Source organism: Amblyomma mixtum, chromosome 10, assembly GCF_055824585.1.
Source record: "Amblyomma mixtum isolate Tamu chromosome 10, ASM5582458v1, whole genome shotgun sequence".
NCBI classification, from domain to species: domain Eukaryota; kingdom Metazoa; phylum Arthropoda; class Arachnida; order Ixodida; family Ixodidae; genus Amblyomma; species Amblyomma mixtum.
Genome location: NC_143021.1, coordinates 168435799 through 168463485, shown reverse-complemented (window position 1 = coordinate 168463485; position 27687 = coordinate 168435799). Strand labels below are relative to the sequence as shown.

General features: G+C 46.0%; 1 protein-coding gene across 6 annotated transcripts in view; it reads right to left on the bottom strand.

Moving 5' to 3' along the window:
* LOC149327683 (V-type proton ATPase 116 kDa subunit a 1-like) overlaps positions 1–27687 on the bottom strand; it is a 633463-nt gene that overhangs the window by 270930 nt on the left and 334846 nt on the right. For 5 of the 6 annotated variants that reach the window (XM_089562560.1, XM_089562561.1, XM_089562559.1 and 2 more), the window contains exon 8: positions 27387–27480. The exons of the other annotated variant lie outside the window; for it this stretch is intronic. In XM_089562560.1, coding sequence (XP_089418686.1) covers positions 27387–27480 — 94 coding nt within the window. The remainder of the gene's footprint in view (positions 1–27386; positions 27481–27687) is intronic. 6 annotated transcript variants of the gene reach the window in all.

Genomic DNA, 27687 nt, shown 5'->3' with positions numbered 1-27687 from the left:
AGGTCGGGAAGCGTACCCAGCACTGCTCCACCAAACTGTAGCGTGCAACGCCAAAAAGAACACCCGCGCAGAGACGAAAAACCTGCGGCGGTCCCCTAGTGGTTCGAGCGCGCGCGAGAGAGCCAACTAACTTCTTCCTCTTCTAGCGCATGCGCTACTTCTGTCTCTTCTTCGAATGCATGTATCAATATTGTTGCTGAACCAGTCGATGATTTCACTGCTATAACTTCTGATTATGAGGTATTAACACTACGAAACCGTACAAACTTGTTCTCTGTTGTGTACAGACCACCATCAGGTGATGCCACCCGTTTTCTTGCTTTCGTTGAAAAGCTTTTTAGTTATGCAACAGAAGAAAAAATGAATCTAGTTTTAGGAGGTGACGTCAATACAAACATGCTGTCATCTTCTCCGCTGCAAAAGGATTTCCAAACTCTAATTACAACTTGCGGTTTTTCGAATACAATTTCTACAGCAACACGCGTGACTGTTGACAGTGCCTCCTTATTGGATGTATTCATATCAAATATAAATATTCATTCGTTAAAGGCCGACGTTCTGTACACTGATATCAGTGACCATCTAGGCATCATTCTACTAGTAAGTAAGATCAATCATTTGATTCAGAAAACTAAGGAACCAGTTTATGTTCAGTCAATCACGCCATCAAATCTGGAGGCTTTTCGCCACGCCATTGCTCAGCAAACTTGGGATAGCCTTTATTGCGCACAAGACAGTGACTCTGCATATTCTGCTTTTATTAATATTTTTAAACCATTATATGATACACACTTTCCACGCAAAAAAATTACAAGGCCATCGAAAGCGCGGAAACCTTGGCTGACCCCTGAGCTTCTTGACATGATCAAACAAAAACATTTTTTATATGCCAAATTTGTAAAATCTAAGGATGAAGCCTTACTTACGAAGTTTAAGAAATACAGAAACAGTTTAACAAAAAAACTTAGAGCTGCCAAAGATGCTTATTTTTTAGCAATATTTAGTGACCCTGCTAACCAGCGAAGTGATGTACTTTGGCGCAAATTGAATGCTTTGTTACAGCCTAGCTCCTACTCAGCTATTCCTGATATATTGAAACATGATGGGCAGCAAATTTCTGGACATGCAGTACCAGACGCATTTAATGAAGTTTTTACTCAAGCACCGCAACAGGACATAGAACACAGCCTCACTAGCTACGCTCAGTTTCTTCCAGTAAACAGGAATGGAGCATCGCTTTTCCTTGCTCCCACTACCTCTCTTGAAGTTTTTTCATGTATCAGAGCTACAAGCAATAGCAAGTCACTAGATGCCGATGGTATCCAGAATCGCCCTGTAAAGTTTGTGCTCGATATTATAAGCCCTATTCTTGCCCATGTTTATAACATAATATTATCAACAGGTACCTTTCCTAAGAGGATGCAAATCACCCGCGTTGTTCCCGTCTTCAAGCGCGGTGATAAAACTGCACTCAATAATTATCGGCCTATATCAATAGTTCCAGTATTTTCTAAGGGCATTGAGAAGATAATGCATGAGCGATTACTCTCATTCTTCAACCGCCACCATTTGATTGCAGACTTTCAACATGGTTTTAGAAAGCATCGCTCTACGGAAACAGCCCTTTTGAGCCAAAAAGAAATAATTTTAGACACGTTCAGGTGTAAGCATATGGCATTAGGCATATATATAGACTTCTCTAAGGCTTTTGATTTAATTAATCATTCCATCCTTCTTAATAAATTAGAAATGTATGGTGTGCGTGGAATTGCCCACTCGCTTTTGTCATCTTATCTGTCGCACAGGTCACAGTTTGTAGATGCCAATAACGCAATATCTTCACGGAAGGCAGTTACCACTGGTGTGCCGCAAGGAAGCATTTTGGGCCCACTTTTATTCTTAATTTACATAAATGACATTGCAAGCTGCACAGATAATGCTACATTCGTTTCGTATGCCGATGACACAACCATTTTTATTACAGGCAACGTGGAAACAGATTTAGAAATAAAGGCTAATAAGACGCTGTCTGACTTAGAACGCTGGTCCGCGATAAACTGCTTAAAAATCAACCCGAAGAAAACAAAAGTAATCTTGTACACGCCTAGAGGTAAGATGTTGACAACTAATATGAATTTGTGTCTGGGCAGTGAGCAGTTAGAGATAGTGGACTCCATTAACATCCTTGGGGTGCATTTTTCAAAGCACCTTACCTGGAATGAGCATGTCGATCACCTACAATCAAAATTGTCATCTGCCATTGGTGTCATTGCTCGTCTGCGTCGCATTCTCCCGACCAAGGTAAAATTAATGTTGTACAATGCACTGGTGGTATCTGTCATGCAGTATTGTATCATGGTGTGGGGCACAACTGGCGTGACAAACTTGCAGAAACTACATTTGCTACAAAAAAGAGCTGTACGTTACATAGCTGATGTCCATTATACATACTCCACAGAACCACTTTTTCCAAAATATGAAATTCTTCCTGTGTTTTGTCTTTATAATTACAGGTTGATGTTGTGCTATAAAGGTTTTGTAAAGTTTGGCATTGATTACATAATTCATCTGGCAAAACTAAAAAAAAACACAAATATTCGTCAGACCCGACATAAAGAAATGTTGTTTGTACACACCCCGAGAACCTCATATGATGAACAATCTCTGTCTTATACATTACCTTCGCTGTTAAACTTACTAGACCGACAAAATTTTGATCCCTCCAGAAGCCGAAACTGTCGCATTAAACGTTTTTGTCAACTTATTCATTTGCAAGACTAAACCATGTCTTCCTATTCGCCTAATTTTGTTCACCACTGTTGCTTATATGTGTTGATTTATCTGTATTACCTTTTGTTGCTTCTCCGATTGATTGCCGTCTTGTTTCATTCTGTATTACCCGTTGCTTTGTGATATTTTTTCCTTTTTTTTGTGTAAGACTGGCCGTCATCCTGCTGTCATGCCAACTAACAAGGGGTCGGGACCTCGTCAAGCTGTTCGAGCTTTTAGTCCCGTACTCCTTTTTTAAGGAAATAAAATGAATGATTGATTGATTGATTGATTGATTGTGTTATTTTAAACGAAGTTAACTCCTAAACTGATCAAATTGCACTAAACTCAGCCTTAAATTCTATAGAGTACTGGAAGAATAAATGGCCATGAAACTAAGCTTCGACAAATCAGTCTTTATTCACGTCTCGAGTAAAAAAATTCAGGGGGCACTTTGGCTGTCTAAAGTGCGTAGAGGCGAAAGCGTTTTCCGCACCACTTTGACTGCTTCTGTGGCACTGGCGGCGTCACATATAATTGAGTACTAATTACTAAGTGATTACAATCACTAATGAATGGTTAATTACTGATTAATGTCTGAATACTAATTACCTGCTAATTAATGACACCTAAGCTTCGCCTTTTGGAGTGGAACGCGACAGCGTGTTGTAGCCCTGCCAGGGAGTCCACGGAACGCCACCACCCACTCGGCGCGATGCGTTGCTCTTTGCACGCGACGCTTTAGAGGAAAGCAAATGGCGCAGTAATTACCTGTGATGTCGGTGGAAACCTGAACCGCACCGTAGAAGAAGGGAGGAAGTGGGAGTGAAAGAAGACAAAGAGATCCCGTAATGAAGAAAATGAAAATTGTATTTGAGGAAATGAAATTACGTAGTAACTGTCTCACATATCTCGATGGACACCCGTCAAAATTCATGGGTGCACTTTTTTTTACCTAAAGTGTGGTAACTCATGTGTGGTTAAGATGTTAAGCTTCGCCTCTAAGAGTGGAACGCGACAGCGTCTTGCAACGCTGCCAGGGAGTCCATAGAGCGCCATCGCCCATTCGGTTCTACGCGTCGCTCGTCGGTAAATTGGTTTTTGAGGAAAGGAAATGTACCTGTCTTTCATATCTCGGTGGACACCTTAACCTCGCCGGAAAGGAAGGGAGGATACTGGGAGTGAGCGAAGACACCGTATCCACTAGACGCGCCTTTGTTCATTCCAAACCATCGAGCTGGCATGGCGTAGTGGTTGGCATGCTCGTCTCGCACGCCGAAGACCGGGGTTCAATTCCCGAGCTCGACCAATTTCCAACTCAGTTTTATTCATTTATATGGCCTGATTAGAAAAGTGAATTAGGCTAATTGGGTAATTAAGCAATTAACTAAGCTCAGTCCCACTTGTAGCATCACTATACGATCCCTTCAATTGGTTGCATGGTTACTAGCCAAAGTACAATTGGCCTCGTTTGAAATTCGCGCACTGTGACGTCACAGCCGTTTCGACCAATTGAAAAGCGTGACATTTCTGTCGACAACTGCTGCTTACAACGATGAGACATTAAAGGCTTCCGCCTTAAAACGTCCTCGTCAGTTCATATACGTCATCCAGGACAGTCATCTCACTGAGGTTAATGAATTCAAATATTTGAGAGTGACAATAAAAAGTGATCTCAACTAGAATACCAATAACAGGAATATCTCCTTATCAACCTTCCGAAATAGGATAGGATAGGATAACTTTATTCGGCTCTAGCACAAGGTTTTTTTATGTGGTCAGATGAGTCCATCCGCAACGGTCACTTCCTTTAATACGTCATAAGCTCGAAGACGCGACATCTCAACTTAAAGACCAATCATATACTTCCCTGATACGCCCTAAACTAGAATATGCTTTGATCATCTGGGACCCTTTCACTAAAACAATACTGAAATATTAGAAAGAAACCAGCGCCGAGTCGTTCGCTTCATGTATTCTATATACGGTCGCACAGTTTCCGTACATGCTGCACTGGCATCCAACCAAATGCATACCCTCCATTCGAGACGCAACTTCTTACGCATCAAATTTCTGTACCACTTATTAAACCGTAAACTAGCTCTGAACCACAACCTATAACTAACGCCGCTTACTCCATTCAGACACGACCTACTCATTCACTTCCTTTAATGCCCTACTACCGAAGGACAAACGCATAACAATATTAGCTCTTTCCTCGAACTGTAACTGATCGGAACAACTTACCCGAATACTGTCTTCTATCTCTGAGCATGATAGGGACATATATTCCAAACTCTGGAGATTAAAGGCCAAACCGTCTTCGCCTTTTATTATTTTTTGCGCATGTATTTCATTATTGTCTGTGCTTAATTGTCCGTGGAGAATTCGTGCCTGTACTTTTGAACTGTGCGCTTTTTCTTCAACGTTAGAGAATACCCCATTATTTTTCCCCTCTATAGCTTCAACTCCTGCGCTAATCCACTTCGCGTGCAACGTTTTTGTGCTGTTATTCTACATGCTGCAAAGCTGTACTTTCTGTGTTTCATGTATGCCCCTCCTGTTCGGGCTTTGGCCTGCATCGTCATTATCACCAGCTGGCTACGCCCACTGCAGGGCAACGGCCTCTCCCATGTCTCTCCGATTATGCCAGTTATGGCCACCGTATCCCCACAAACTTCTTAATCTCATCCGCCCACTTAACTTTCTGCCGCCTCCTGCTACGTTTGCCTTCTCTTGGAATCCACTCAGTTACCCTTAAGAACCAGCGGTTATCTTGCCTTCGCACTACACACCCTGTCAAGCCCATTTATTCCTCTTGACTTCGACTAGGATGTCATAATCCGCGTTTGTTCCCTCACCTACTCCGCCCGCTTCCCATCTCTTAACGTTACACCTATCATTTTTCTTTCCATAGCTAGCTGCTTGTCCTTAATTTAAGCTGAACCCTCTTTGTTAGCCTCCACATTTCTGCCCCGTAGAAGATACAGCTGTTGTATACTTTTCCCTCGAGGGATATTGGTAAACTGCCATACATGATTTGACAGAACCTGCCAAATGCGCTCCAGCCCATTCTTACTCTTTTAGTTATTTCCCTCTCATGATCCGGATCTGCGGTCACTACCTGCCCTAAGTAGACATATTCTCTTAACATTTCCAGCACTTCACTACCAACTGCGAACTGCTGTTCCCTTGCAAGACAGTTGAATATTACTTTGGTTTTCTGCATGTTAATTTTTCATCCCCACCGCTCTGCTCTGCCTGTCTTAATCAATGATCATGCTTTGCATTTTATATCCTGAGTGACTTAGCAATGCAGCGTCATCAGCGAATCCCAAATTACTTAGGTATTCTCTGTTACCTCTTATCCCTAACTGTTCCCATTTCTGTTCCCGGAATACCTCCTGTAAGCAGGCGGTGAATAGCTTTGGCGAGATTGTGTCCACCTACCTGGCACCTTTTCTTATTAAATTTTGTTACTGACTTTATGGAGGACTGCGGTAGCTGTGCAATCGCTATAAATATCCTCCATTATTTTCACGTAACACTCTTCTAAAATCTGATTCCACAATGCCTGCATGACACCTGAGGTTTCCACTGAGTCAAATGCTTTCTCGCAATCAATCAGGGCTATATATAGGGGTTGGTTATATTCTGCGCATTTCTCTATCACCTGATTGAAGCGTGAATATAGTCTATTGTGGAGTATCGTTTACGAAAGCCTGCCTGATCATTTGGTTGATTGAAGTCTAAGGTTGCCCTGATTCTATTAGCGATTACCTTAGTAAATACCTTGTGGGTAGCAAGACAGTAAACTGATCGGTCTGTAATTTTTCGAATAATTGATTTCTCCTTTGTTATGAATTAACATAATGTTAGCATTTTTCCAAGCTTCTGGTACTCTCGACATCACGAGGCATTGCGTATACAGGGTGGTTAGTTTTTCGAGCACAATCTCTCCTCTGTCCTTCAGCAAATCTGCTGTTACCTTGTCCTCACCAGCTGCTTTCGCCATTTTCATTGCTCCTAAAGCTTCCTTCGTTACTGGTGGGATGTCCTAGTGCTGTTCTCGACTGCCCCTCTCAGTAACGTTCTGATTACATCCGCTAGTCTATAGATTTGTTTAGAACTCTTCGCCTAATCTAACAATCTTACCCATATTGCTAATGGTATTGCCCTCTTTGTCTCTTAGCGCATACAACTGGTTTATACCTATGCATAATGCCTAGTTTTCTCTTCACTGCTTTTAGGCTAAGTGAAGTTCGCGGTGCTGTATTTTGTTTACCGCATCCGGTCGCGTTAGTGGAATGCCCAATACGTCCTTTTTCTTGGGCCCTCCGCACAACCGCACAGAAAGGGGTCAGTCAACCCAGCGGGAGAAGAGGGGGCGCCGAATGGCGGGGGATTGCGGGAGACGTCAAACTCCCCTCATGGACGGAGTCGTTAGGCCGCATCACAGTGCGTGGGCTTTTGTGCCATGTCTGCAGCGGCGTGCTTTGACATATTGTCACGCTAGCTGCAGGCATCAGGAGCGACGATGAGAAACAGGTGGGTTGAAGTGGCTTTCCTGGAACTTGGGTCAACCGGATGTTGAAGTAATCTGCATCATGGGAAAGTGAGAGTGTTGGCGAAGCTCGCAGCAGGAAAGCGTAATTATCCGAAATCGTGATGGTGGAAAGTGTACATATGTGTACGGTGTCGCGATGAGCTACCTTCTTTCCCCAATCATTGATTGGTTGTGTTTTCCTTTCCGCAATAAGTTATTGGATGGATGTTTGTAAAGTAACTGATTGGTTATTCTCCCCACCGAGGGCGGGGACATAGGGTTTAAAACCCGCTGTTTCGGCAGGACCGAGGGCTGGTTTCGTCACGTCGAGCCAGTCAAGTGTAAATATGTTTTTTCCTTGCTTCTATCTTCCTTTGTGCTTTTAATTGTTGTAAAAGTTAACCTCTCCAGAAGTGTCCTCTTGCAATGTGATTGAGCAATTCGAATCTGCAAGACGTCAAGAATCCTACAACAATCGCCTTCAACAGCAATTCCCCTCTACGAGATCTTGAGAGGATTGCAACTGGCGCAGCCGTAGAGGGGACATTTTAACTGGCGCAAGTCGACAGGATTTGCTACGCCTTTCTGCTCGAGGTATCTGACGGAGGGGCGGAAGATCAAGTCGGTGGACAAGCTGCAGAGCGGCACGTCCTAAATGAGGGACGTGAGTCAACGTCATAGAGTGACGTTGGAAGCTTCGGAGGCTGCAGGTACGTAGGCTACGGGACGTAGGAGGCTCAAGTCAGCGAGGAGTTTTAAAGAGCCAGGCGACCGACGTGTCGTGGAGGTGCCAAATCCGTGAGCTGCGGAAGGAACCAGGCGTCCGCGCTGAGGTTCAAGACAAGAACCAGGCGACCAGCGAGTCAAACGAGGCAGAGGTCAGCAAGCTGCTGAATGAACCAGGCGGTCGCATCAAGAAACTGCAAGCTGCAAGGCGACATCGCCAGGGAGGTTCAAGTCAGCGAGCTGCCGTGAGAGCCGAGGCTCAACTCATCCGCACCGAGGAGCCCGCTGTCGTCACTCAGTACGACGAGTTTACCGTGGCAGAGGAAAGCAACCAGCGAGGTAGGAGACTTTCTGCTTTCTCCGAATTCACCATGTCGGTGCAGTGTTTTCGTGCTGTAAAGGATAGCACGGAAAAGGGAGATGGCTGCCGTACGGTATAATCGGGAGGGCATTATCCGACGCGTGGAGGTTGAGCAGAAGGCAGAGCAGCTGCTTGAAATTGAGAATTTGAAAATCGTAATTGAGCGAGAAAAGATAAAACTTGCACAGATGCAATCGAAATTAAATCGGGGAGCGTTGCTGACGCTGGACACGCATATGCTACTAAAACAAGCTGAAAAGAAGCAGACGAAAGAGGCGCATGAGAGGACTGCTCTCGAGCCAGAATTGAGCACCGTAAACGGATTAGATGGAAACGAATCTAAGGCCGTAGTAGAATTTGAGGAAGAAGAGAATGCGGAGCCGACAGTAGCCGCAGCCTTCGTCATAGCTCAGGAATCGACAGTGTCGCAAGTGCATCCTCTTCTCCTGATTTCACGGATGAGCCAGGCGAGCTTGAAGGCAGTCAGGAAGACGGGTTAACGCCACAGGACAATCCTCAGAGTTATGGGTCGCACCACCCAGAGGCAGTGAAATGTCCACAAGTCGGTTGCGTGGAGTCAGTGCGTAGTCGACCCGGAGAAAAGTGCACCCTTGGTGTGCGGGGGAAACCTAAAGAGATGGTAGTTGACCCCGAGGTGCACGCGGGAGGCTCGCAGGAAGCAGAAAAGAGCGCACCACTTCTGGAGCAAAAAGAAAGGAAAGGCTCTTATCCTGAGTTAGCAGTGCTCACTGGCTCTGATGTAAAGAGCGAAGAGGTTGTTCCAGAGCCTAAAGAAAGGAACCGCATAGCGTATCAGAGTGTAGATTCTGATTGTGCGACGCGTGCGGGTAAATCAGAGAACAAACCCCCCCCCCCCCCCCCCAAAAAAAAAAAAAGAATTCCGGCTGCACATACACTCAACCGCGAGATTCTTCGAAAATGTGTGGGCCGATCCCCCGAAAAAGACGACGTCGAAAGCTCCCACGGCAAGTTTGTGGCGCCAGGCTACAGGCAAGAACACGGGAAACTTGTTTGCGTCTGCGGTGTCAGCAGACGGGTAAGAATGAGGGCAGTGCAGGCAGCTCAAAATGTGAAGGGGGGACGGGCAATCGTCTTGCTCATAGTGCATTGTGTAGTACGATTCGGCACTGCACGCACTTCCGAGGCCTTCACAGTGTCTGGACGGAGCACAGAAACGGAGACAGGGGTCAGGGAGTGACTAAAGCAGGGGACACATGAGCGACAACTTCGCCGACGCGCCGCACCGATCGTCGCGTGCGAACTGGCATCCCACTGCAAGCAGGGTCACACGGAGCGGTGAGCATCGCTGCGCCGCTCTACCCAAGCTCCGCCCACAACCGCTGTCACACTTCGTCGCCGTGCAGCGGTGCCTCAGCGCTGGTTGTGATCGTGTACAAATATCCCAAGAAAAGACTAGATTGCCTTGTTATCAGAAAGTCTGCTCGAGCAGCGACGAAGCATGCCTGCTTATGTTGCGAGCTTTCGGCAACGGCACCGCTCGCGGGCACTCCGGGCGACGAGCTCTGCTACTGCCTGGCTGCCGTGGTCGTCGCTAGGCCTATAGCCTCTTTCGCCTCGAAGCCGCAGCGGCCGGCGCTTCGGAAGTCGCCTGAGCTATAATAAAAGGCCTACTCCACACGTCGCTCTGCTGTCGACAGCATCATCTCACAATAAAGTAATAATATGGTCAATTTCCGCCACGCCTTCGGCAGCGAACCGAGCGGGCGCCAGGTGAGCCGGACCCCAACGTCAGGCCAGCGGCAGCTGCGAGGCGGTTGTGGAAAGAAGTTTGCTTGTATCGCAGTCGTCACCTTTAGCAGCAGCTCAGTATTGGTCAGCGATCCTCAAAAATGACATATTTTTCACATTTCTCATCCCAGGAAGTACTTTGATTTGGGCTAGTTGGTTCATATTTTGAAAGTAGTTCGGACGGCGCGAAAACAACAAAGACAAAGGAGACACGAACACAACAGGACGGGCGCCAACTTGCAACTGAAGTTTATTGCACCAGACCCCTACATTTTATGCATCACCCCCGCCATATCTCGCAAGCCTATCACACGTCAAAACGAAATTGTCATCAAAAGTCCTAACACCGGAAGTAGGCGCAACTATTACAGACAGATATGCATTCTGCACTATACACATGATAACATTTTCCTTATTTTATAAGTCTCGAGATTAGAAGAGCGCGCAACCCACATGAAAGCAATTCTTTCTGAAAAGAAATACAAACGTTTGGACAAGGCAACCAGAGCGCAAACTCAACAATCCTGATTTAACACAAATTGTGATAATGAAAGAATGACCAACAACAAACGCGGAAAATTTTTGGTGGACATGAAAACGTAAACCTTCGGGGAAACCTCCCAGCGTCAATGAACTATTTCTAGCGTCAAAATCATTGAGAAAACCTCCCAGCGTCAAAGATAAAACGTAAAATCTAAAGACAGCCTTCGAGAAAAGCCACCTCAGCGTCACTAATTGAAATTGAAGGCCTACTCACGCATGCGCTTCCCGCTTTCTTAATAAAAAATGCCTCCACTACTTCCCGCTCAAATCTGTCTTTACCGCTCTTCAAAAAAACTGTTTTGCTCAAATCCGGACTACACCCTTTGCAAGTCTTGCAGTGGTCAGCAAGGAAACTTCCATGTTGTTGGCGCACATTCCGCATGTGTTCGCTGGCCCGTTCATTAAAACATCGACCGGTTTGCCCTATGTACACAAGACCACAGCTTAGAGGAATCTGATATACCACTTGTGATCTGCATTTCGTGAACTGTTTTTGATGTTTAATAGGGCAAACCGGTCGTTTCTTCTCAGGTTTTGACACAGTGCAATTCTTTGACAACTTTGATGGGGCCTAGAACACAACCTGCACCTGATGTTTGCTTGCTACTTTTTTAATGCCATGGGAAACCTTATGCATGTAGGGAATCACAGGGACCGATTTTTTTCTTGCTTCTAGAAGTTTCTCATCCAGAGGCCGCTTCAATCTCTGAACTAACATTTCAGAAACAGCCAAAATCAAATGGGGCGGGTAACCGGCTTCATGTAACCTCTGAATTTGGGCAGCAAAGCTCGATGACATCCTGTGATGGCACGACTTTCTTAAAGCGCTCAGAAGAGAATTAACGATTATTGCTCTTTTTACGAGTTTTGAATGAGCACTATCAAACGGCAACAGCCCTTTCCTTGATCTGGGATTGTATGCCCAGCATAGGTGATCCTTCATGAAAACCAATCTAACGTCTAAAAACTGCAGTTCACGATTCACTGGTAACTCCCACGTGAACTTGAGGCCCTGGCTGTTATTGGTGAAGACTGATAACACACTTTCTGCCGCCGAAGCTAGATCGGACTCATGAACATTCTTCATGATAACCAAAAAATCGTCCACATATCTAAAAATGGATACTACACGTGGGTCTATAAGATGACTTTTAATTTGGTTCCCAACAGCTGACAAGAAAATATCACAGAGTACGGGTGCCACTGAAGACCCTATGCATACACCTTTTTTCTGGACAAAGAAGCTACCTTCAAATGAAATGGCGGTCAAGCCTAAGTAAAATTCTAATAAGGCTACAAAACTGTCACTGCTAATCCCAGCTGCATTTTGAAATTGAACTTCACCTGTTGTGATGATCTTTTCTCTGACCGCGCTTAGGAGTCCATGATGAGGAACAGAGTAGTATAAATCTTCAAAATCAATGGAGAAACCAGTGTATTCAAGGGAGGGCAAAACGTTCAGTTGCTGCACGACGTACGAAGAACTGCGAACCATGAAAGGATCATCTTCCACCAAAGAACCGAGGTGCTTCTGTAGGTAGCGACTGACAACGCACTGCCATGTTCCTTTTTCCGATACGATGGATCTTAGTGGCATTCCAGGTTTGTGGGTTTTTACCGTGAAGAATATTTCAAGGAAGCCCCTCTCTTCATCTTTTGCTCGCTTCTTGATGGCATCCAGGTGCAAGTCATCCAAGATTTTGAGTGCTTGTCGTTTTCTCGTTCGTGCGTTGAACTTGACCAGTTTGAAGTTTTTGTTGATGGCTGCAACCGCCTTTTGTTGGAACAAATCCACGGGTAGGACAGCAAAGCCACCATCTTTGTCTGCTTGGAGCGCCAGGAGACCTTTTTCTTTGAGGGCACTGGACACCTTTTCAAGAGGCGGGTTTTTCGGGGGGTTAGCCCCGACGCACCTCGTCAGGCAGGCGACACCGTCATCTATAATCCTCTCTTTTCCACGCTCCGTCGCATGGCCGGCCACCCTTCTAACCATGTCCAGCAACTCCTGCCGCTTGGCATGAACCGGGAAGCAGAACTTTGGGCCTTTCTCCAAGACTTCTTTCACTTTTTCTGGAAGAACCGCATCTCCAAGGACGACAAGCTTGCTGGGGCGAACGCAGGAAGGTTCCTTATGTTGGCGAAGCAGGCTCGTCACCGCACGTTGCCAGAGAAACTCTGTAGTCCTTGCCGACAACCTTTTCAATTCTTCTAGCCGCCGGTGCTCTTTTGTCGGGTCTCTTCCGAGAAAAACAAGGACACGTACCCAATCCTGGAACATGCGGACCTGCCTCCAGTACTCAGACTTGAGAATCTTGCAAATGCGCCTGATGTGGCCCCAAGATGGCTGCAGAACGCCGACAAGGGCCTGCACCTCAAATAGAATGATTTTTCGCTTCAAGCAGAAGGAAAGCACCCGAGACTGGCAAGTAGATACGGCAATAAGGTTGGTACACGTAATGACGGGGTCGGTACAGAAACTTGAATAGAGGAAAGGGTCCAATGCAGAAGAAATATGCTCAAGAAGTACTTTGATTTGGGCTTCCGTGTTAGGACTTTTGATGACAATTTCGTTTTGATGTGTGATAGGCTTGCGAGATATGGCTGGGGTGATGCATAAAATGTAGGGGTCTGGTGCAATAAACTTCAGTTGCAAGTTGGCGCCCGTCCTGTTGTGTTCGTGTCTCCTTTGTCTTTGTTGTTTTCGCGCCGTCCGAACTACTTTCAAAAAACTCATCCCAGGGTTTATTATTTAAGTCAAGAATACACTTTAGCACGTTTTTATGACGCCGGCAGACGGGATCCAGGCTGGCCGGCCGGCCGGCATGCTCGGCGTACTTCACGTTCGCACAAGAAAGTACAAAACAGCCATGTACCAGAGAGGATGCTTCCTAGATTCGAGCAACGACAATATACCTGTGCAAAAGAGGATCTTTCGGCAACGACACCCCCTGCGGCAACGCCGGGTGACGAACTGCGCGCTGGTCCCGGCTGCCCTAGTCGTCGCTAGGCCTACTTTATATCGCGTCGAAGCCGCAGCTGACAGCGCTTCGGAAGTCGCCTGTGCTATAATAAAAGGCCTACTACTCACATCGCTTCACTGCGAACTCGTCCCATAATAAAAGATATGTTCGATTTCCACGACGCCTTCAGAAACGGATTAGCAGACGGTAGGCGAACCAAACCAAGTAGCAGCAGCCCCGAAGCGGCTGTGGGATGAAATTTGCTTGTTACGTGCAACTCGGTATTAGCCAACGATCGTCAAAAATGATGCAATTTTGACATGCATCTATCCCTGGGCTTGCTAGAACGTCAACAAACAATACTAGCGCGTTTTTCAGTCGCCGGCGGCCGGCATCAGAGCTGACAGACCGGCCCGGTATGGCTCGGCCCCGAGCGCCCTGAGCCTCGCGCTCTACGTCATCATGACGCTGCCGCTCTCCGCGCTCGCATTGGCTCCCGCTTCCCGTCGTTGCGTTTGCCGCATGCGGCTCGTGGTTGGCATCCAGCAGGTTGGACGCATGCGACGAGCTGCGCTCGGTCGTTGCGACGACGGTCGCAACGACGCGCCGCAGCGAATCGCACGAACTTTTAGCACATGTGTCCCCGCCTTAACGCGAGGGGCGACTACATTCGTCACACTTCCGCAGCTGAAGGGAAGGTCACACGAACGCGACCCCAAGGGCGCGGCTGAAATGTTAATCCCTGAACACAAAGCAGAGGGAACTTGTGCTTATCGTTTTCTTTTTTGTGAGAAATTGAAAGAGAAGCTTTTGCAGTCGTGTGGGCACTGGTAAAACTAGATACGTGGCTATTCGGGGTGAAAGTGAGAGTCGCAACAGACTATAACCCGCGGTTGATGCGCTGGTCACTTGCGTTGCAAAAGTATGACCTGGGGATTGTGCACATCAAGGGTTCCCTAAACAAATGTACGGATGCACTCGCTCGCCTAGCATGCGAGGAAGAGCTGTAATTATCAGGCAATTATCGTTTTGTTGCTCTTCTAGCGACCGCAGCACAGAGTACCTGATGGTGGTTAGTGTATACAGAAGATAATTCCTTGATTATTTGTATGCACTTGTTTGGAGGTGATACTCTGATCACTAAACCCTGCGACAGCCATTTCGGGGTGCAGGAGGTTGGGAGCCAACTGGCCTATTTTGGCCTACAGGTCTGACAGGGTGGATTCTGGAATGTGCAGATTGGTTTCCGGCCTTGTGTGTGCGGGTTGAAATGACCGCTGTGTGCGTGCTGGTGTACTGACTGCACAGCCGGCGCACGTGTGCGTGTGTGTGGACTGACCGGACAGCCGACGTACGTGTGCGTGCGTGCGTATGTACTTTTGTTGTTGGACACCGTGACTGAACTTTAATGTCCCATTGACAACAAGCTTGTGACATTCTTGGTTGGGAGGAGTGAAGTTCGCGGTGCTGTATTTTGTTTACCGCATCCGGTCGCGTTAGTGGAATGCCTATTACGTCCTTTTTCTTGGGCCCTCCGCACAACCGCACAGAAGCGGGTCAGTCAACCCAGCGGGAGAAGAGGGGGCGCCGAATGGCGGGGGATTACGGGAGACGTCAAACTCCCCTCATGGACGGAGTCGTTAGGCTGCATCACAGTGCGTGGGCTTTTGTGCCATGTCTGCAGCGGCGTGCTTTGACATTTGTGACGCTAGCTGCAGGCATGAGGAGCGACGATGCTTAACAGATGAGTTGAAGTGGCTTTCCTGGAACTTGGGTCAACCGGACATTAAAGTAATCTGCATCATGGGAAAGTGAGAGTGTTCGCGAAGCTCGCAGCAGGAAAGCGTAATTATCTGAAATCGTGATGGTGGAAAGTGTACATATGTGTACGGTGTCGCGATGAGCTACCTTCTTTCCCCAATCATTGATTGGTTGTGTTTTCCTTTCCCCAATAAGTTATTGGGTGGATGTTTGTACAGTACCTGATTGGTTATTCTCCCCACCGAGGGCGGGGACATAGGGTTTAAAACCCGCTGTTTCGGCAGGACCGAGGGCTGGTTTCGTCACGTTGAGCCAGTCAAGTGTAAATATGTTTTCTCCTTGCTTCTATCTTCCTTTGTGCTTTTAATTGTTATAAAAGTTAACCTCTCCAGAAGTGTCCTCTTGCAATGTGATTGAGCAATTCGAATCTGCAAGACGTCAAGAATCCTATAACAATCATCTTCAACAGCAATTTCCCTCTACGAGATCTTAAGAGAGGATTGCAATCGGCGCCGCCGTAGAGGGGACATTTTTAACTGGCTACCTCCGTACTTTAGAGCAGCCTCGATTTTCGCCATGTTAAACTGTCTGATTTAGGCTACCTTGCGCTTATTTATTAACTGCTAGTTCTATTCTGTCTGTGCTTTGCTGTCCTATTCTGTCTGTGCTTTGTGTCCTCATGCTTCGGCGTTTCTTAATCAGATCTTAAATCTCCTGTGACAGCTTACGGGTATGCTGTCGAAGCATCCTACCACCGACTACTTCGGTGCACTCCGCAACGATAGCTGTGAGATTATCGTTCATTGTTTCAACTTTACGGCCTTCTTGAGTTAATGCAGGAAATCTTTTCTGCAGCGAAATCCTGAATTCCTCTACCTCCCTTCTCAACGCTAACACGTTGATAGCCTTCCGGTTCACTACTTTCTTCCGTTACCTCTTCAAATCTATGCTAATACGAGACCTTACCATTATGTGGTCTGAAGTATTTCGGAAATAAATAAATAAATAAAATAAAATTACCCAAAGTTAATAGAACACAGTTTTCGCCACTTAGATGACTTTGCTCTACTTCGATGCAAGAAATGCCGGCGCAATTGATGCAGATGCGCCGCGCTTTCCACACATGTGCTCACTGGCCTAGATTGAAGATATGGGCCACCTGAAGCGTCTTCTACAACATTCCTGTGCCCAGAAATACAAGAAAGCCTGGTACACATTTGCTGGTGGCTCAACACTAAAGGAATGAAATAGGCAGGATTCTAACCATTCTAAGCTCTCTAATTAAAAGAAGCGTTGCTGATGCGTATACATGGGACAGAATACGTGGTCCTGGGAACAATAAACAACCGATAGTTGAGTGTGTAAGTTCGGAGGTTATTTAATAGTGGCTTTAAAAATAGCGTGATGTCGTCAAGTGCAGAAAAACTATTTAAATCACTGACAAAGAGAAAACAAGGTGTGCTAGAAGCGGTGAGGTAAGAACGGCCGATCGTGATACCATATATCATAGTCCTTCAATGTTTATGCATATATTCATAAAGTAGATGCCAGAACGAAATAGCTGCCAAGACCGTTTTCCCCCCCAAATCGGGCGGCCGGTGCCGCCGGATCCTGCTCTACGTTTCCGTCGAGCGGCGGCGACGGAGCCCCGCCCCACGGAAAACGTACCAGTCATAGCGCGAGCTCGCCTCACATCACCCGCGGCTTGCTTGCTGCGACCAAGAGATGGCGCTGGCGAGCATCGGCGGCGGCGATGCGCGGGTGCGCGGGCAGGGAGAAAATAAAAAAAGCCTGCTCACTTTTGTACTCTCCGTCGGCAGATGCACGCGCCTTGCGCCCCGAAAAGCGCCCGCTGTCGAGGAGCAGAGAGCGGATGACAGTTTTATTTCACATGGCAATATACGAGGTGTTCGAGCCGGAACGGGTCTCCGAATGAGCATTGTGTTTTCACTAGGCGCGGGATATACGATAATTTTTTTTTCTGGGACGCTCAAGTAGTACCACTGTTATGTATTTGAATTTCGTGCGCTATCAGAGCTTTAAGAAAAAACCACTCGGACGATACCTTGTTGCGAACACTCTAGCCGGCCGTTTGTCACAGTGACCTAGAACTTTTAATTTGACACTTTTTTCAAGAAATCAGTCAGAAGAATGAAAAGGCAGCACCAAAACCTTTTCCAAGAGAACTTCCTGACGTCCATGTTTTTTTTTTTTTGGAAAGCAATCATTTTTTTTTGACGCGAAATAGCCTTCCCGTGTTTGTTGCCTGAATACCGCTAGCGGTATTCGTTCTGTCCGGTGGTGTCTCTGCGCACGCCCGTTTTTTGTTTTTTTTTTGAACCGCTGATGTTCCGACTGTAGAGCTTTGGCGCTATCACCGAACACCAGCCAGCCGCACTCTAGCTAACAACTGAGGTTCACTCCACGCACAGAGAAATACAGAAAACGGCACGCCGGGTCAACACACTCGTTCACATTTAGCCCCAGACAGAAAAGCCTGTTCACGAACAGCGCCGACTGCAGCACTCCGCTTGCATGCTGCAAGAAGCTCGCAAACCTAAGACACCCCAAATCAGGAAAAGCCTGGTAGGTTGAAACGGTGAGGAACATGTGGCTCAACAGTTCAGAGGTGAGCCATAAGGTAGAAAAAAAACTTGCAAAAAACAAAACAAAACATGGCCCGTGGGCCATGACGAACAGAGGGAGTTCGGGAGGGTAACGAATTGGGGGACAAAAACTGTTGCCAGGTTTAAAGCGAAGTGAAGGGGATGGCTGATGCAAAGGGGAACCATCCAGGTGAAGAAAGGAGAAAGGGGCGAGAGAGGTAGCTGCGGAGATAACGAAAAGAGCAGAAAAGACAAAATTCTGTTCACCCATGCTAGCTCTTGAGGCCTCATTGTTTTTATTAGCCGTTTAAATTCTTTTGCTAGCTTAATCTCTCAAGCCATTGATAACAGAGTTCATTACCACCCTACATATGTTCAATTTCGTGCATATCGGCCTGAATACTGTGAGTGCAGCAGTCAATTCTGCAGCGGCTTTAAAAGTAGCTTGCTATACTCATATATTTTATTTATTTATTTATTTGTTTAACAATACTGTCAACCCTCGTGTGAGGGTCCTTGGGCCATATATATTTGTTATGGGGCTGTACGCGTGGTATTTCGTTGCAAAAACAGGGAGTTGCGTAGAGTTAATAAACTAATTTCAATCTTTTTCCATCGCTTGCGAGATCGCATCGTTTTTTTTTTCTGCGATAACAGCCAAGCGAACCGAAGCGCAAGCAGACGACAGACGACTTTCACCGCTACTTCGGCATGTCCTTCTGACAGCGCCGAGCAGCGTTTTTTTTTTCGCGAGGAAGAAAAAAGAAGGCACAGTCACGTGGGAGCAGCGAGCTGCCGCCCAAACTGGTTTGCCGGTGTCCGGCGCCTCTTTCGATTAGAACACAAATCCGTTCCGTTGCGGCCGCGGTTCCCGGCTCCGTCGCCGCCGCGCCGGAGAGGAGACCGGCTGTGAGAATCAGGCCTGATTCTCACAGCCGGTCTCCTCTCCGCGAAAAAAAGAAACGCTGCTCGGTGGTGTCCGAGGGACATGCCGAAGTAGCGGTGAGAGTCGTCTGTCGTCTGCTTGCGCTTTGGTTCGCTTGGCTCTTGTCACAGAAAAAAAAAACGATGCGGTCTCGCAAGCGGTGGAAAAATTTTGAAGTTATTTATTAATTCTACGCAACTCCCCTGTTTTTGCAATGAAACACCACGCGTACAGCACCACAACAAATATATATGAGTATAGCAAGCTACTTTTAAAGCCGCTGCAGAAATGAGTGCTGCACTCACAGTATTCAGGCCGATTTGCACGAAATTGAGCATATGTAGGGTGGTAATGAACTCTGTTATCAATGGCTTGAGAGATTAAGCTAGCAAAAGAATTTAAACGGCTAATAAAAACAATGAGGCCTCAAGAGCTAGCAACGGGTGAACAGAATTTTGTTTTTTCTGCTCTTTTCGTTATCTCCGCAGTTACCTCTCTCGCCCCTTTCTCCTTTCTTCACCTGGATGGTTCCCCTTTGCATCAGCCATCCCCTTCACTTCGCTTTAAATCTGGCAACAGTTTTCGTCCCCCACTTCGTAACCTCTCGAACTCCCACTGTTCGTCATGACCCACGGGCCATGTTTTTTTTTTTCATGTTTTTTTCTACCTTATGGCGCGCCTCTGAACTGTTGAGCCACATGCTGAGCCGCCGTTTCAACCTCCCAGGCTTTTCCTGATTTGGGCTGTCTTAGGTTTGCGAGCTTCTTGTAGCATGCAAGCGCGGTGCTGCAGTCGGTGCTGTTTGTGGACAGGCTTTTCCTTCTGGGCTAAATGTGAACGAGTGTGTTGACCCGGCGTGCCGTTTTCTGTATTTCTCTGTGAGTGGAGTGAACTTCAGGTGTTAGCCACAGTGCGGCTGGCTGGTGTTCGGTGATAGCGTCAAAGCTCTAAAGTCGGAACATCAGCGGTTCAAAAAAACAAACAAAAAAAAAAACGGGCGGGCGCAGAGACGCCACCGGACAGAACGAATACCGCTAGCGGTATTCAGGCAACTAACACGGCAAGGCTATTTCGCGTCAAAAAAAAAAAAATGATTGCTTTCCTTTTGGTGCTGTCTTTTCATTCCTTGAAAAAAGTCTCAATTTAAAAGTTGTAGGTCACTTTGACAAACGGCCGGCTAGAGTGTTCGAAACAAGGTATCGTCCGAGTAGTTTTTTCTCAAAGCTCTAAAAGATAGCGCATGAAATTCAAATACATAACAGTGGTGCTACTTGAGCGTCCCAGAAAAAAAAAATCATTTATCGTATATCCCACGCCTAGTGGAAACACAATGCTCATTCGGAGACCCGTTTTGGCTCGAACACCTTGTATGTTGCCATGTGAAAATCAAACTGTCATCCGCTCTCTGCTCCTCGACAGCGGGCGCTTTTCGGGGCGCAAGGCGCGTGCATCTGCCGACGGAGAGTACAAAAGTGAGCAGGCTTTTTGTTTTTTCGCCCTGCCCGCGCACCCGCGCATCGCTGCCGCCGCCGACGCTCGCCAGCGCCATCTCTTGGTCGCAGCGAGCAAGCCGCGGGTGAAGTGAAGCGAGGTCGCGCTGTGACTGGCTCGCTCTCCGTGGGGGGCGGGCTCCGTCGCCGCCGCTCGACGGAAACGTAGAGCAGGACCCGGCGGCACCGGCCACCCGATTTGGGGGTGAAAACGGTCCAAATGCAGCCCACTCCGTCGCCTCCGTCACGCCGGTAGCCGACGGAGCAAGGCCACATTCTCACGACCCCCAACACCTCTCTCTATGATTAAGAAATGTTTTCACCACCACCACCCGGTGGAGCGAGCGTTTCACCTACACCGAGTGTGAACGCGCGTTCGAAATGCGCGGGAATGCCGCTCTAGGACATTCCGGCGTCTGTGCGATTGCATCCTTCTCCCTCTCCCAGCGCGTGACGGCGATCTGTCGTGACGTCATCGTGTCACGTGGTTGGTCGCGTACAGCTCCGAGCGACGGCGCGAGGTGGGGGACCTGTTTCTCATCTGTCATGACGTCATCGTCATGACGTCATGACGCGGACGTTGCATGCTTACCGAGACCTGGCTAAGCAATGAAATATTTGACAGTGAATTTGTACCTAAAGATTATAAGGTTTTTCGTAGTGACCGTGACAGAAGAGGTGGAGGAGTGGCAATTTTAATGAAATCATCATTGCAACTTTTCAGGATGCCTGATGCTCAAGGCATTGAAGCCATATTTTGCAAAACATACATCAACAGGGTTCGCTTTGTTCTTGGTGTTTTTTACAGGCCTCCCAACTCTTCTGTTGCGGTCTTGGAAAACTTAAGAGCATATTTACAATGCCATGTAAAAAGAGACGATAGACTAATACTGGCTGGTGATTTCAACTTGCCTAATATTGACTGGCACACCTTTTCATCATTCTCTGCCCATAATGCTGATACTGTAATGCTCGACATTGTGTTCACATTTGACCTGCTGCAAGTAGTAAATAATTTTACGAGAATGCAAGGAGCCGCGGGATCAATTCTAGATCTATTTTTTGTCAGTGGTGCCATCCGCAATTTCGTAGCCTGTGAAGTCACAAACGGAATATCCGATCACAAAGCTGTGCTGCTGAGCTTGTCAAATGTGTACCCAGATCGTCAAACTAGCGTGCAATTTTTTCCCAATTTTTCGCGTGCGGAAGACGAATCTATTCTGGACATGCTTGATTCATGTTATGAGAATTTTAAGAATAGCACTGATAGTGTGAATGACCTATGGCTTACTTTTAAAATGATCGTCTCGCATTCTATTGCCCGTTTCATTCCCAAAATTGCAAAAAAGTCTGTGTACCGCAATCCTTGGATTTCTCGGGAGACGTTACGCTTGCAGCAAAGGCTTAAAAGGTTAAAAAAGAAATCAAGCAGGAATTCATCATTAAAACCAATTGTGGAAGCAATTTCAGAGGAACTTAAGCAGAAAATAATTTGCGACAAAGAAAAGTATTACGGAACGCTCCTGCCCTCGTTCATTAAAACGTCTCCCGAGAGATTCTGGCGCCAAATCACGCCCAAATCTTCTTCCACGAACGAATTCATAGTAGGCGGCAAATGTGTGCTTGATGAGGCTGTTTGTTCTGCGTTCAACAAATTTTTTCAGTCAGTATTCACAGAGAATAATGGATGCCTGCCCAACTTTTCTGCAGCACTCCCTGCCATATCTGATGTTGTAATTTCAGAGACTGGTGTTTGTAACTTGCTTTTGAACCTTGATGTCAAAAAATCAGCAGGTCCCGATAACATACCAAACACTTTTTTGAAGCGCTATGCGGAGTGGTGCGCAAAGTACTTGACAGTAATATTCAACAGATCTTTACATGACGGATCTTTACCGGATGACTGGAGGACAGCCGCGATTAAACCTCTGCACAAAACCGGAAAAAAAGCACACATCGAGAATTACCGACCCATATCTCTAACTTCCACATCATGTAAAATTTTAGAACATATAATTCATAAACATATATTAGGTTTCTTGGAACAGCACAAAGTACTTACCGATTTTCAGCATGGTTTCAGGCGTGGGTTTTCCACAAGTACACAGTTAGTTGAAACTGTGCATGACTTTGCTCAGTCGATTAACCAGGGAAAACAAACAGACGCAATATCCATGGATTTCCGTAAAGCATTCGATAAGGTGTCACATAACAAACTAATTCATAAATTAAGTTATTAGATTAAAAATGACAGGATACTTGCATGGATTAAAGCTTATCTCTCGAACAGATGTCAGTTCGTCACTCTGAACAATATTTCTTCTAGCAGTGTCCGGGTTATGTCTGGCGTCCCCCAGGGATCTGTTTTGGGACCACTCTTATTTCTTTTGTTTATTAATGACATTGTGGCAGATATTTCAGTTCGCGTGAGGCTGTACGCGGATGACTGTATCCTGTATCAAGTGGTGTCTTCAGTTGACGACCAGGTGCGTCTAAATAATGACCTAGCGAAAGTGGTTGCGTGGTGCAACAAATGGCAGATGTGCATTAATTTTGAAAACACCGTGTTCATGAAAATTACAAACAAGAAAATGCCTCTTCATTATGTGTACGGTACTAACAGCATATCATTATTAGAAGTGACAGAGTATAAATATTTGGGCCTATGGATTACTAACAACCTTTCGTGGTCAAAACACATAGACGCTGTAGCAGCAAACTCAATGCGGAAGCTATTTTTCTTGAGGCGCTCCCTAAAGTCATCCCCATCTAGTGTTCGTCTATTGGCCTACAATTCTCTCATCCGTCCATTACTAGAATATGCCGTAATCATTTGGGACCCTTTCACGTTAACAAACATTCAGAAATTAGAGCGAATACAGCATAAAGTAGCTAGATTAGTTTTTAACTCATATGGCCGTGCATCTGTAAGTGAGCTCGTGAGGCGAAGTGGGTTACCCCCCGTCACTGAGCGCAATCGTGTTTGTCGATTAAAGTTTTTTTCCAGCTTATAAAAGGACATTATAAAGTTGATACCTCTAATTATTTTTCTTACTCCTCAGGTTATAACACGAGACAAAGGCATGCACTAACAATCACCCCTTTGAACGCGCGAAATAACTGCTTTAAATATTCTTTTTTTCCGAGGACAATTACTGATTGGAATAAACTTAATAGCGAGACTGTTAATCAAAATTCTTTACTTCTGTTTAAAAAGTGCCTGTAAATGTTGTGAATTTGTGTGTTTATATGCTTGTATTTTGTTTTGTCCCACCCTGCTATGATCTGTATAAGATCGCAGTATCTATAAATAAAAAAAAAATCGTGTCACGTGGTGTGACGTCATCGTGTCACGTGGTTGGACGCGTACAGCCACGGTGACGGCGTGGGGCATAGCTCTAGCAATATGCTTTGCATAAAAAACAAAAAGCCTGCTCATTTGTTCACTCTCCGTCTGGAGATACACGCGCCTTGCGCCCCGAAAAGCGGCCGCTGTCGAGGAGCAGAGAGCGGATGACAGTTTTATTTCATATGGCAATACACGAGGGGTTCGAGCCAAAACGGGTCTCCGAATGAGTATTGTGTTTTCACTAGGCGCGGGATATACGATAATTTTTTTTTCTGGGACGCTCAAGTAGCACCACTGTTATGTATTTGAATTTCCTGCGCTATCTCTTAGAGCTTTAAGAAAGAACTACTCGGACGATACCTTGTTGCGAACACTCTAGCCGGCCGTTTGTCAAAGTGACCTACAACTTTTAAATTATCAGTCAGAAGAATGAAAAGACAGCACCAAAACCTTTTCCAAGAGAACTTCCTGACGTCCATGTTTTTTTTTGTAAAGCAATCATTTTTTTTTCACGCGAAATAGCCTTGACGTGTTTGTTGCCTGAATACCGCTAGCGGTATTCGTTCTGTCCGGTGGCGTCTCTGCGCACGCCCGTTTTTTTTTTGAACCGCTGATATTCCGACTTTAGAGCTTTGGCGCTATCACCGAACACCAGCCAGCCACACTGTGGCTAACAACTGAGGTTCACTCCACGCACAGAGAAATACAGAAAACGGCACGCCGGGTCAACACACTCGTTCACATTTAGCCCAGAAGGAAGAGCCTGTTCACGAACAGCGCCGACTGCAGCACTCAGCTTGCATGCTACAAGAAGGTCGCAAACCTAAGACACCCCAAATCAGGAAAAGCCTGGTAGGTTGAAACGGTGAGGAACATGTGGCTCAACAGTTCAGAGGCGAGCCATAAGGTGAAAAAACCTTGAAAAAAAAAACACGGCCCGTGGGCCATGACGAACAGAGGGAGTTCGAGCGGGTAACGAAGTGGGGGACGAAAACTGTTGCCAGGTTTAAAGCGAAGTGAAGGGGATGGCTGATGCAAAGGGGAACCATCCAGGTGAACAAAGGGGCGAGAGAGGTAACTGCGGAGATAACGAAAAGAGCAGAAAAAACGAAATTCTGTTCACCCATGCTAGCTCTTGAGGCCTCATTGTTTTTATTAGCCGTTTAAATTCTTTTGCTAGCTTAATCTCTCAAGCCATTGATAACAGAGTTCATTACCACCCTACATATGTTCAATTTCGTGCATATCGGCCTGAATACTGTGAGTGCAGCAGTCATTTCTGCAGCGGCTTTAAAGGTAGCTTGCTATACTCATATATATTGGTTATGGGGCTGTACGCGCGGTATTTCGTTGCAAAAACAGGGGAGTTGCGTAGAGTTAATAAACTAACTTCAATCTTTTTCCACCGCTTGCGAGATCTCATCGTTTTTTTCCTGCGATAAGAGCCAAGCGAACCGAAGCGCAAGCAGAGGACAGACGACTTTCACCGCTACTTCAGCATGTCCTTCGGACAGCGCCGAGCAGCGTTTTTTTTTTCGCGCGGAAGAAAAAAAAAGGCACAGTCGCGTGGGAGCAGCGAGCGGCCGCCCAAACTGGTTTGCCGGTGTCCGGCGCCTCTTTCGATTAGAACACAAATCCGTTCCGTTGCGGCCGCGGTTCCCGGCTCCGTCGCCGCCGCGCCGGAGAGGAGACCGGCTGTGAGAATCAGGCCTAACACGGTATGCTAAAGATGTCTAATATATCCTAGACAGTTTTGAAAAGAAACATATCGCGCTAGCTATCTTTGTTAATTTCAAAAAACCATTTGATTCTCTAAATCCCAAACTGCTGATTAGGAAGCTGGAAACGCATGGAACTAGAGGCCTTCCTCTGCAACTTTTAAACTGTTATCTATCTAATCGTGCACAATATACAAGAATTAATGGTATTGAGTGTTCTTTAAGGAATATTAAATGTGAAGTACCAGAAGGTAGCAAATTAGGACCTTTGCTCTTCAACTTATATATTAACGGCATAGTAAACATCACCGACCAAGCATCGTTTTTTTATTTACGCAGACGGCACAAGTATTTTCCTCTCAACGAATGACTGTGATGCCGTGATAGACTAAGGAAACAATATTTTCTGCCAACTAAATAACTGGACAGAACTAATTAGGTTAAAAATAAATGTGAATAAAAGCAAGGCTGTTATCTTCCGACCAAGAAACAAACTTCTACATACTAATAAAAAACTATTATTTAATTCTAAAGAAATTGAGATAGTAGAAAAATTTAAAATACTTGGAGCCTAAACTCGCTCGAGTAATAGGACACCTATATCGCCTGAAAACAATGCTTCCTGCGAGGATTAAGGCGCTCATATACAAATCTTTGTTTTTATCTCATTTGAATTATTGTCTCCTTGTCTGGGGCAGGACCACTCTAAATAATCTTGATAAAATTTATCTACTTCAAAAGAAGGCTATAAGATGTATATACGTGCTTAGTTTCAACCAGAATACAAACCAGTACATTGGAGATGCATGTATTATGAAAATTTTTTGACATCTATAGTTTTCAACTGCTTTCGAGGTATAAGAAGGAGCTACTTCGTCATATTGATTATTTGGGGACACTGGCCTGCCTAACGCCGAGCGAGAAGCTGTACCATACTAGACAACACTTTCCGTGGCAGACCAAACCTCCAAGAACAAACTACGGGTTACAAATGATTGCCTCTCAGCTGCCTGAACACCTAAACACGTTACATCAAAAAAATATTGACATAATTAGTACGACGATCCGTGGTCTATGTAAGCATTTGCAGCGTTTCGAAAGTTAGTCTGGTTCTATAATCTTTTCATTTTTCCTTTCGATTCAATGTTTGTATCGTAAGTTTGTAGTACTATTTTTAACCAGGGAGTAATTACTCACTGACATCCACCCGAGTGCAGCCATACGGCTACAAAGGAAAGCTATACAGCTTTCTCAGAAACTTCGCAGTGAAAGAAAAATTCGTCCTGGTCCGGGGTTCGAACCCGGGCCACCGCTTCACCGGACCAGTCGCTCTACCAATTGAGCTAACCGGGATGGCAATCTTATGGCACGCCGAGGGCGAATTGATCAACAACTCGAAGTGGGAACAGTGTTGGTCAAATGTTTTAGGGGAACCCCCCAAGGTGGAGCAGATTTGTAACAAGGGAGTAATTACTCATTGACATTCTCCCTAGCGCAGCCAAACGGCTACAAAGGAAAGCTATCCTTTCCTTTATATAGGTTTCTATATATATAGCTATAGCTTTCCTTTGTAGCCGTTTGGCTGCGCTTGAGTGAGCGTCAATGAGTAATTACTCCCTTGTTACAAATCTACTCCACCTTGGGGGATTCCCCTAAAACATTTGACTAGTACTATTTTTGTTATTGTGATACTGTTGTGTAATATGCGTTCTTTGTTCCCCTGATGCCTTTGTATATGTAGGGGCCGAGGGCTTGTCAAGCCTTGCTGGCTTTTTTCCTCGGCCCTTATCACCGTCGTGATAAATAAATCTGTGCATTATTATCACTATTAAATTATGACCAACCAAGAGGCTGTCACTCACCGTGTCCAGGTCAGCCAGCCGGGACAGCACCCCCAGCGCCATCTCGCGCCTCTCCTCTCGGCTGCCGGGCACAGCGTAGCGGTTGGCGTGGAACCTGTGCTTGTGGAACAGCGCAGGAACACCACCCGAAAAGAAAGGGCATGCACTAACTGGCTATATTGTTATTTTGTTTATTTATTCAAGTTTCCAACAGCGCCCAGAAAGGCAGGGCTTCATAACATCAACAGAAATCACAGAAGGAATTCAGCAGAGCAAAGCTAGTTGTTTGTCATTGTAAATTATGTACAGCGATTATTTCAAA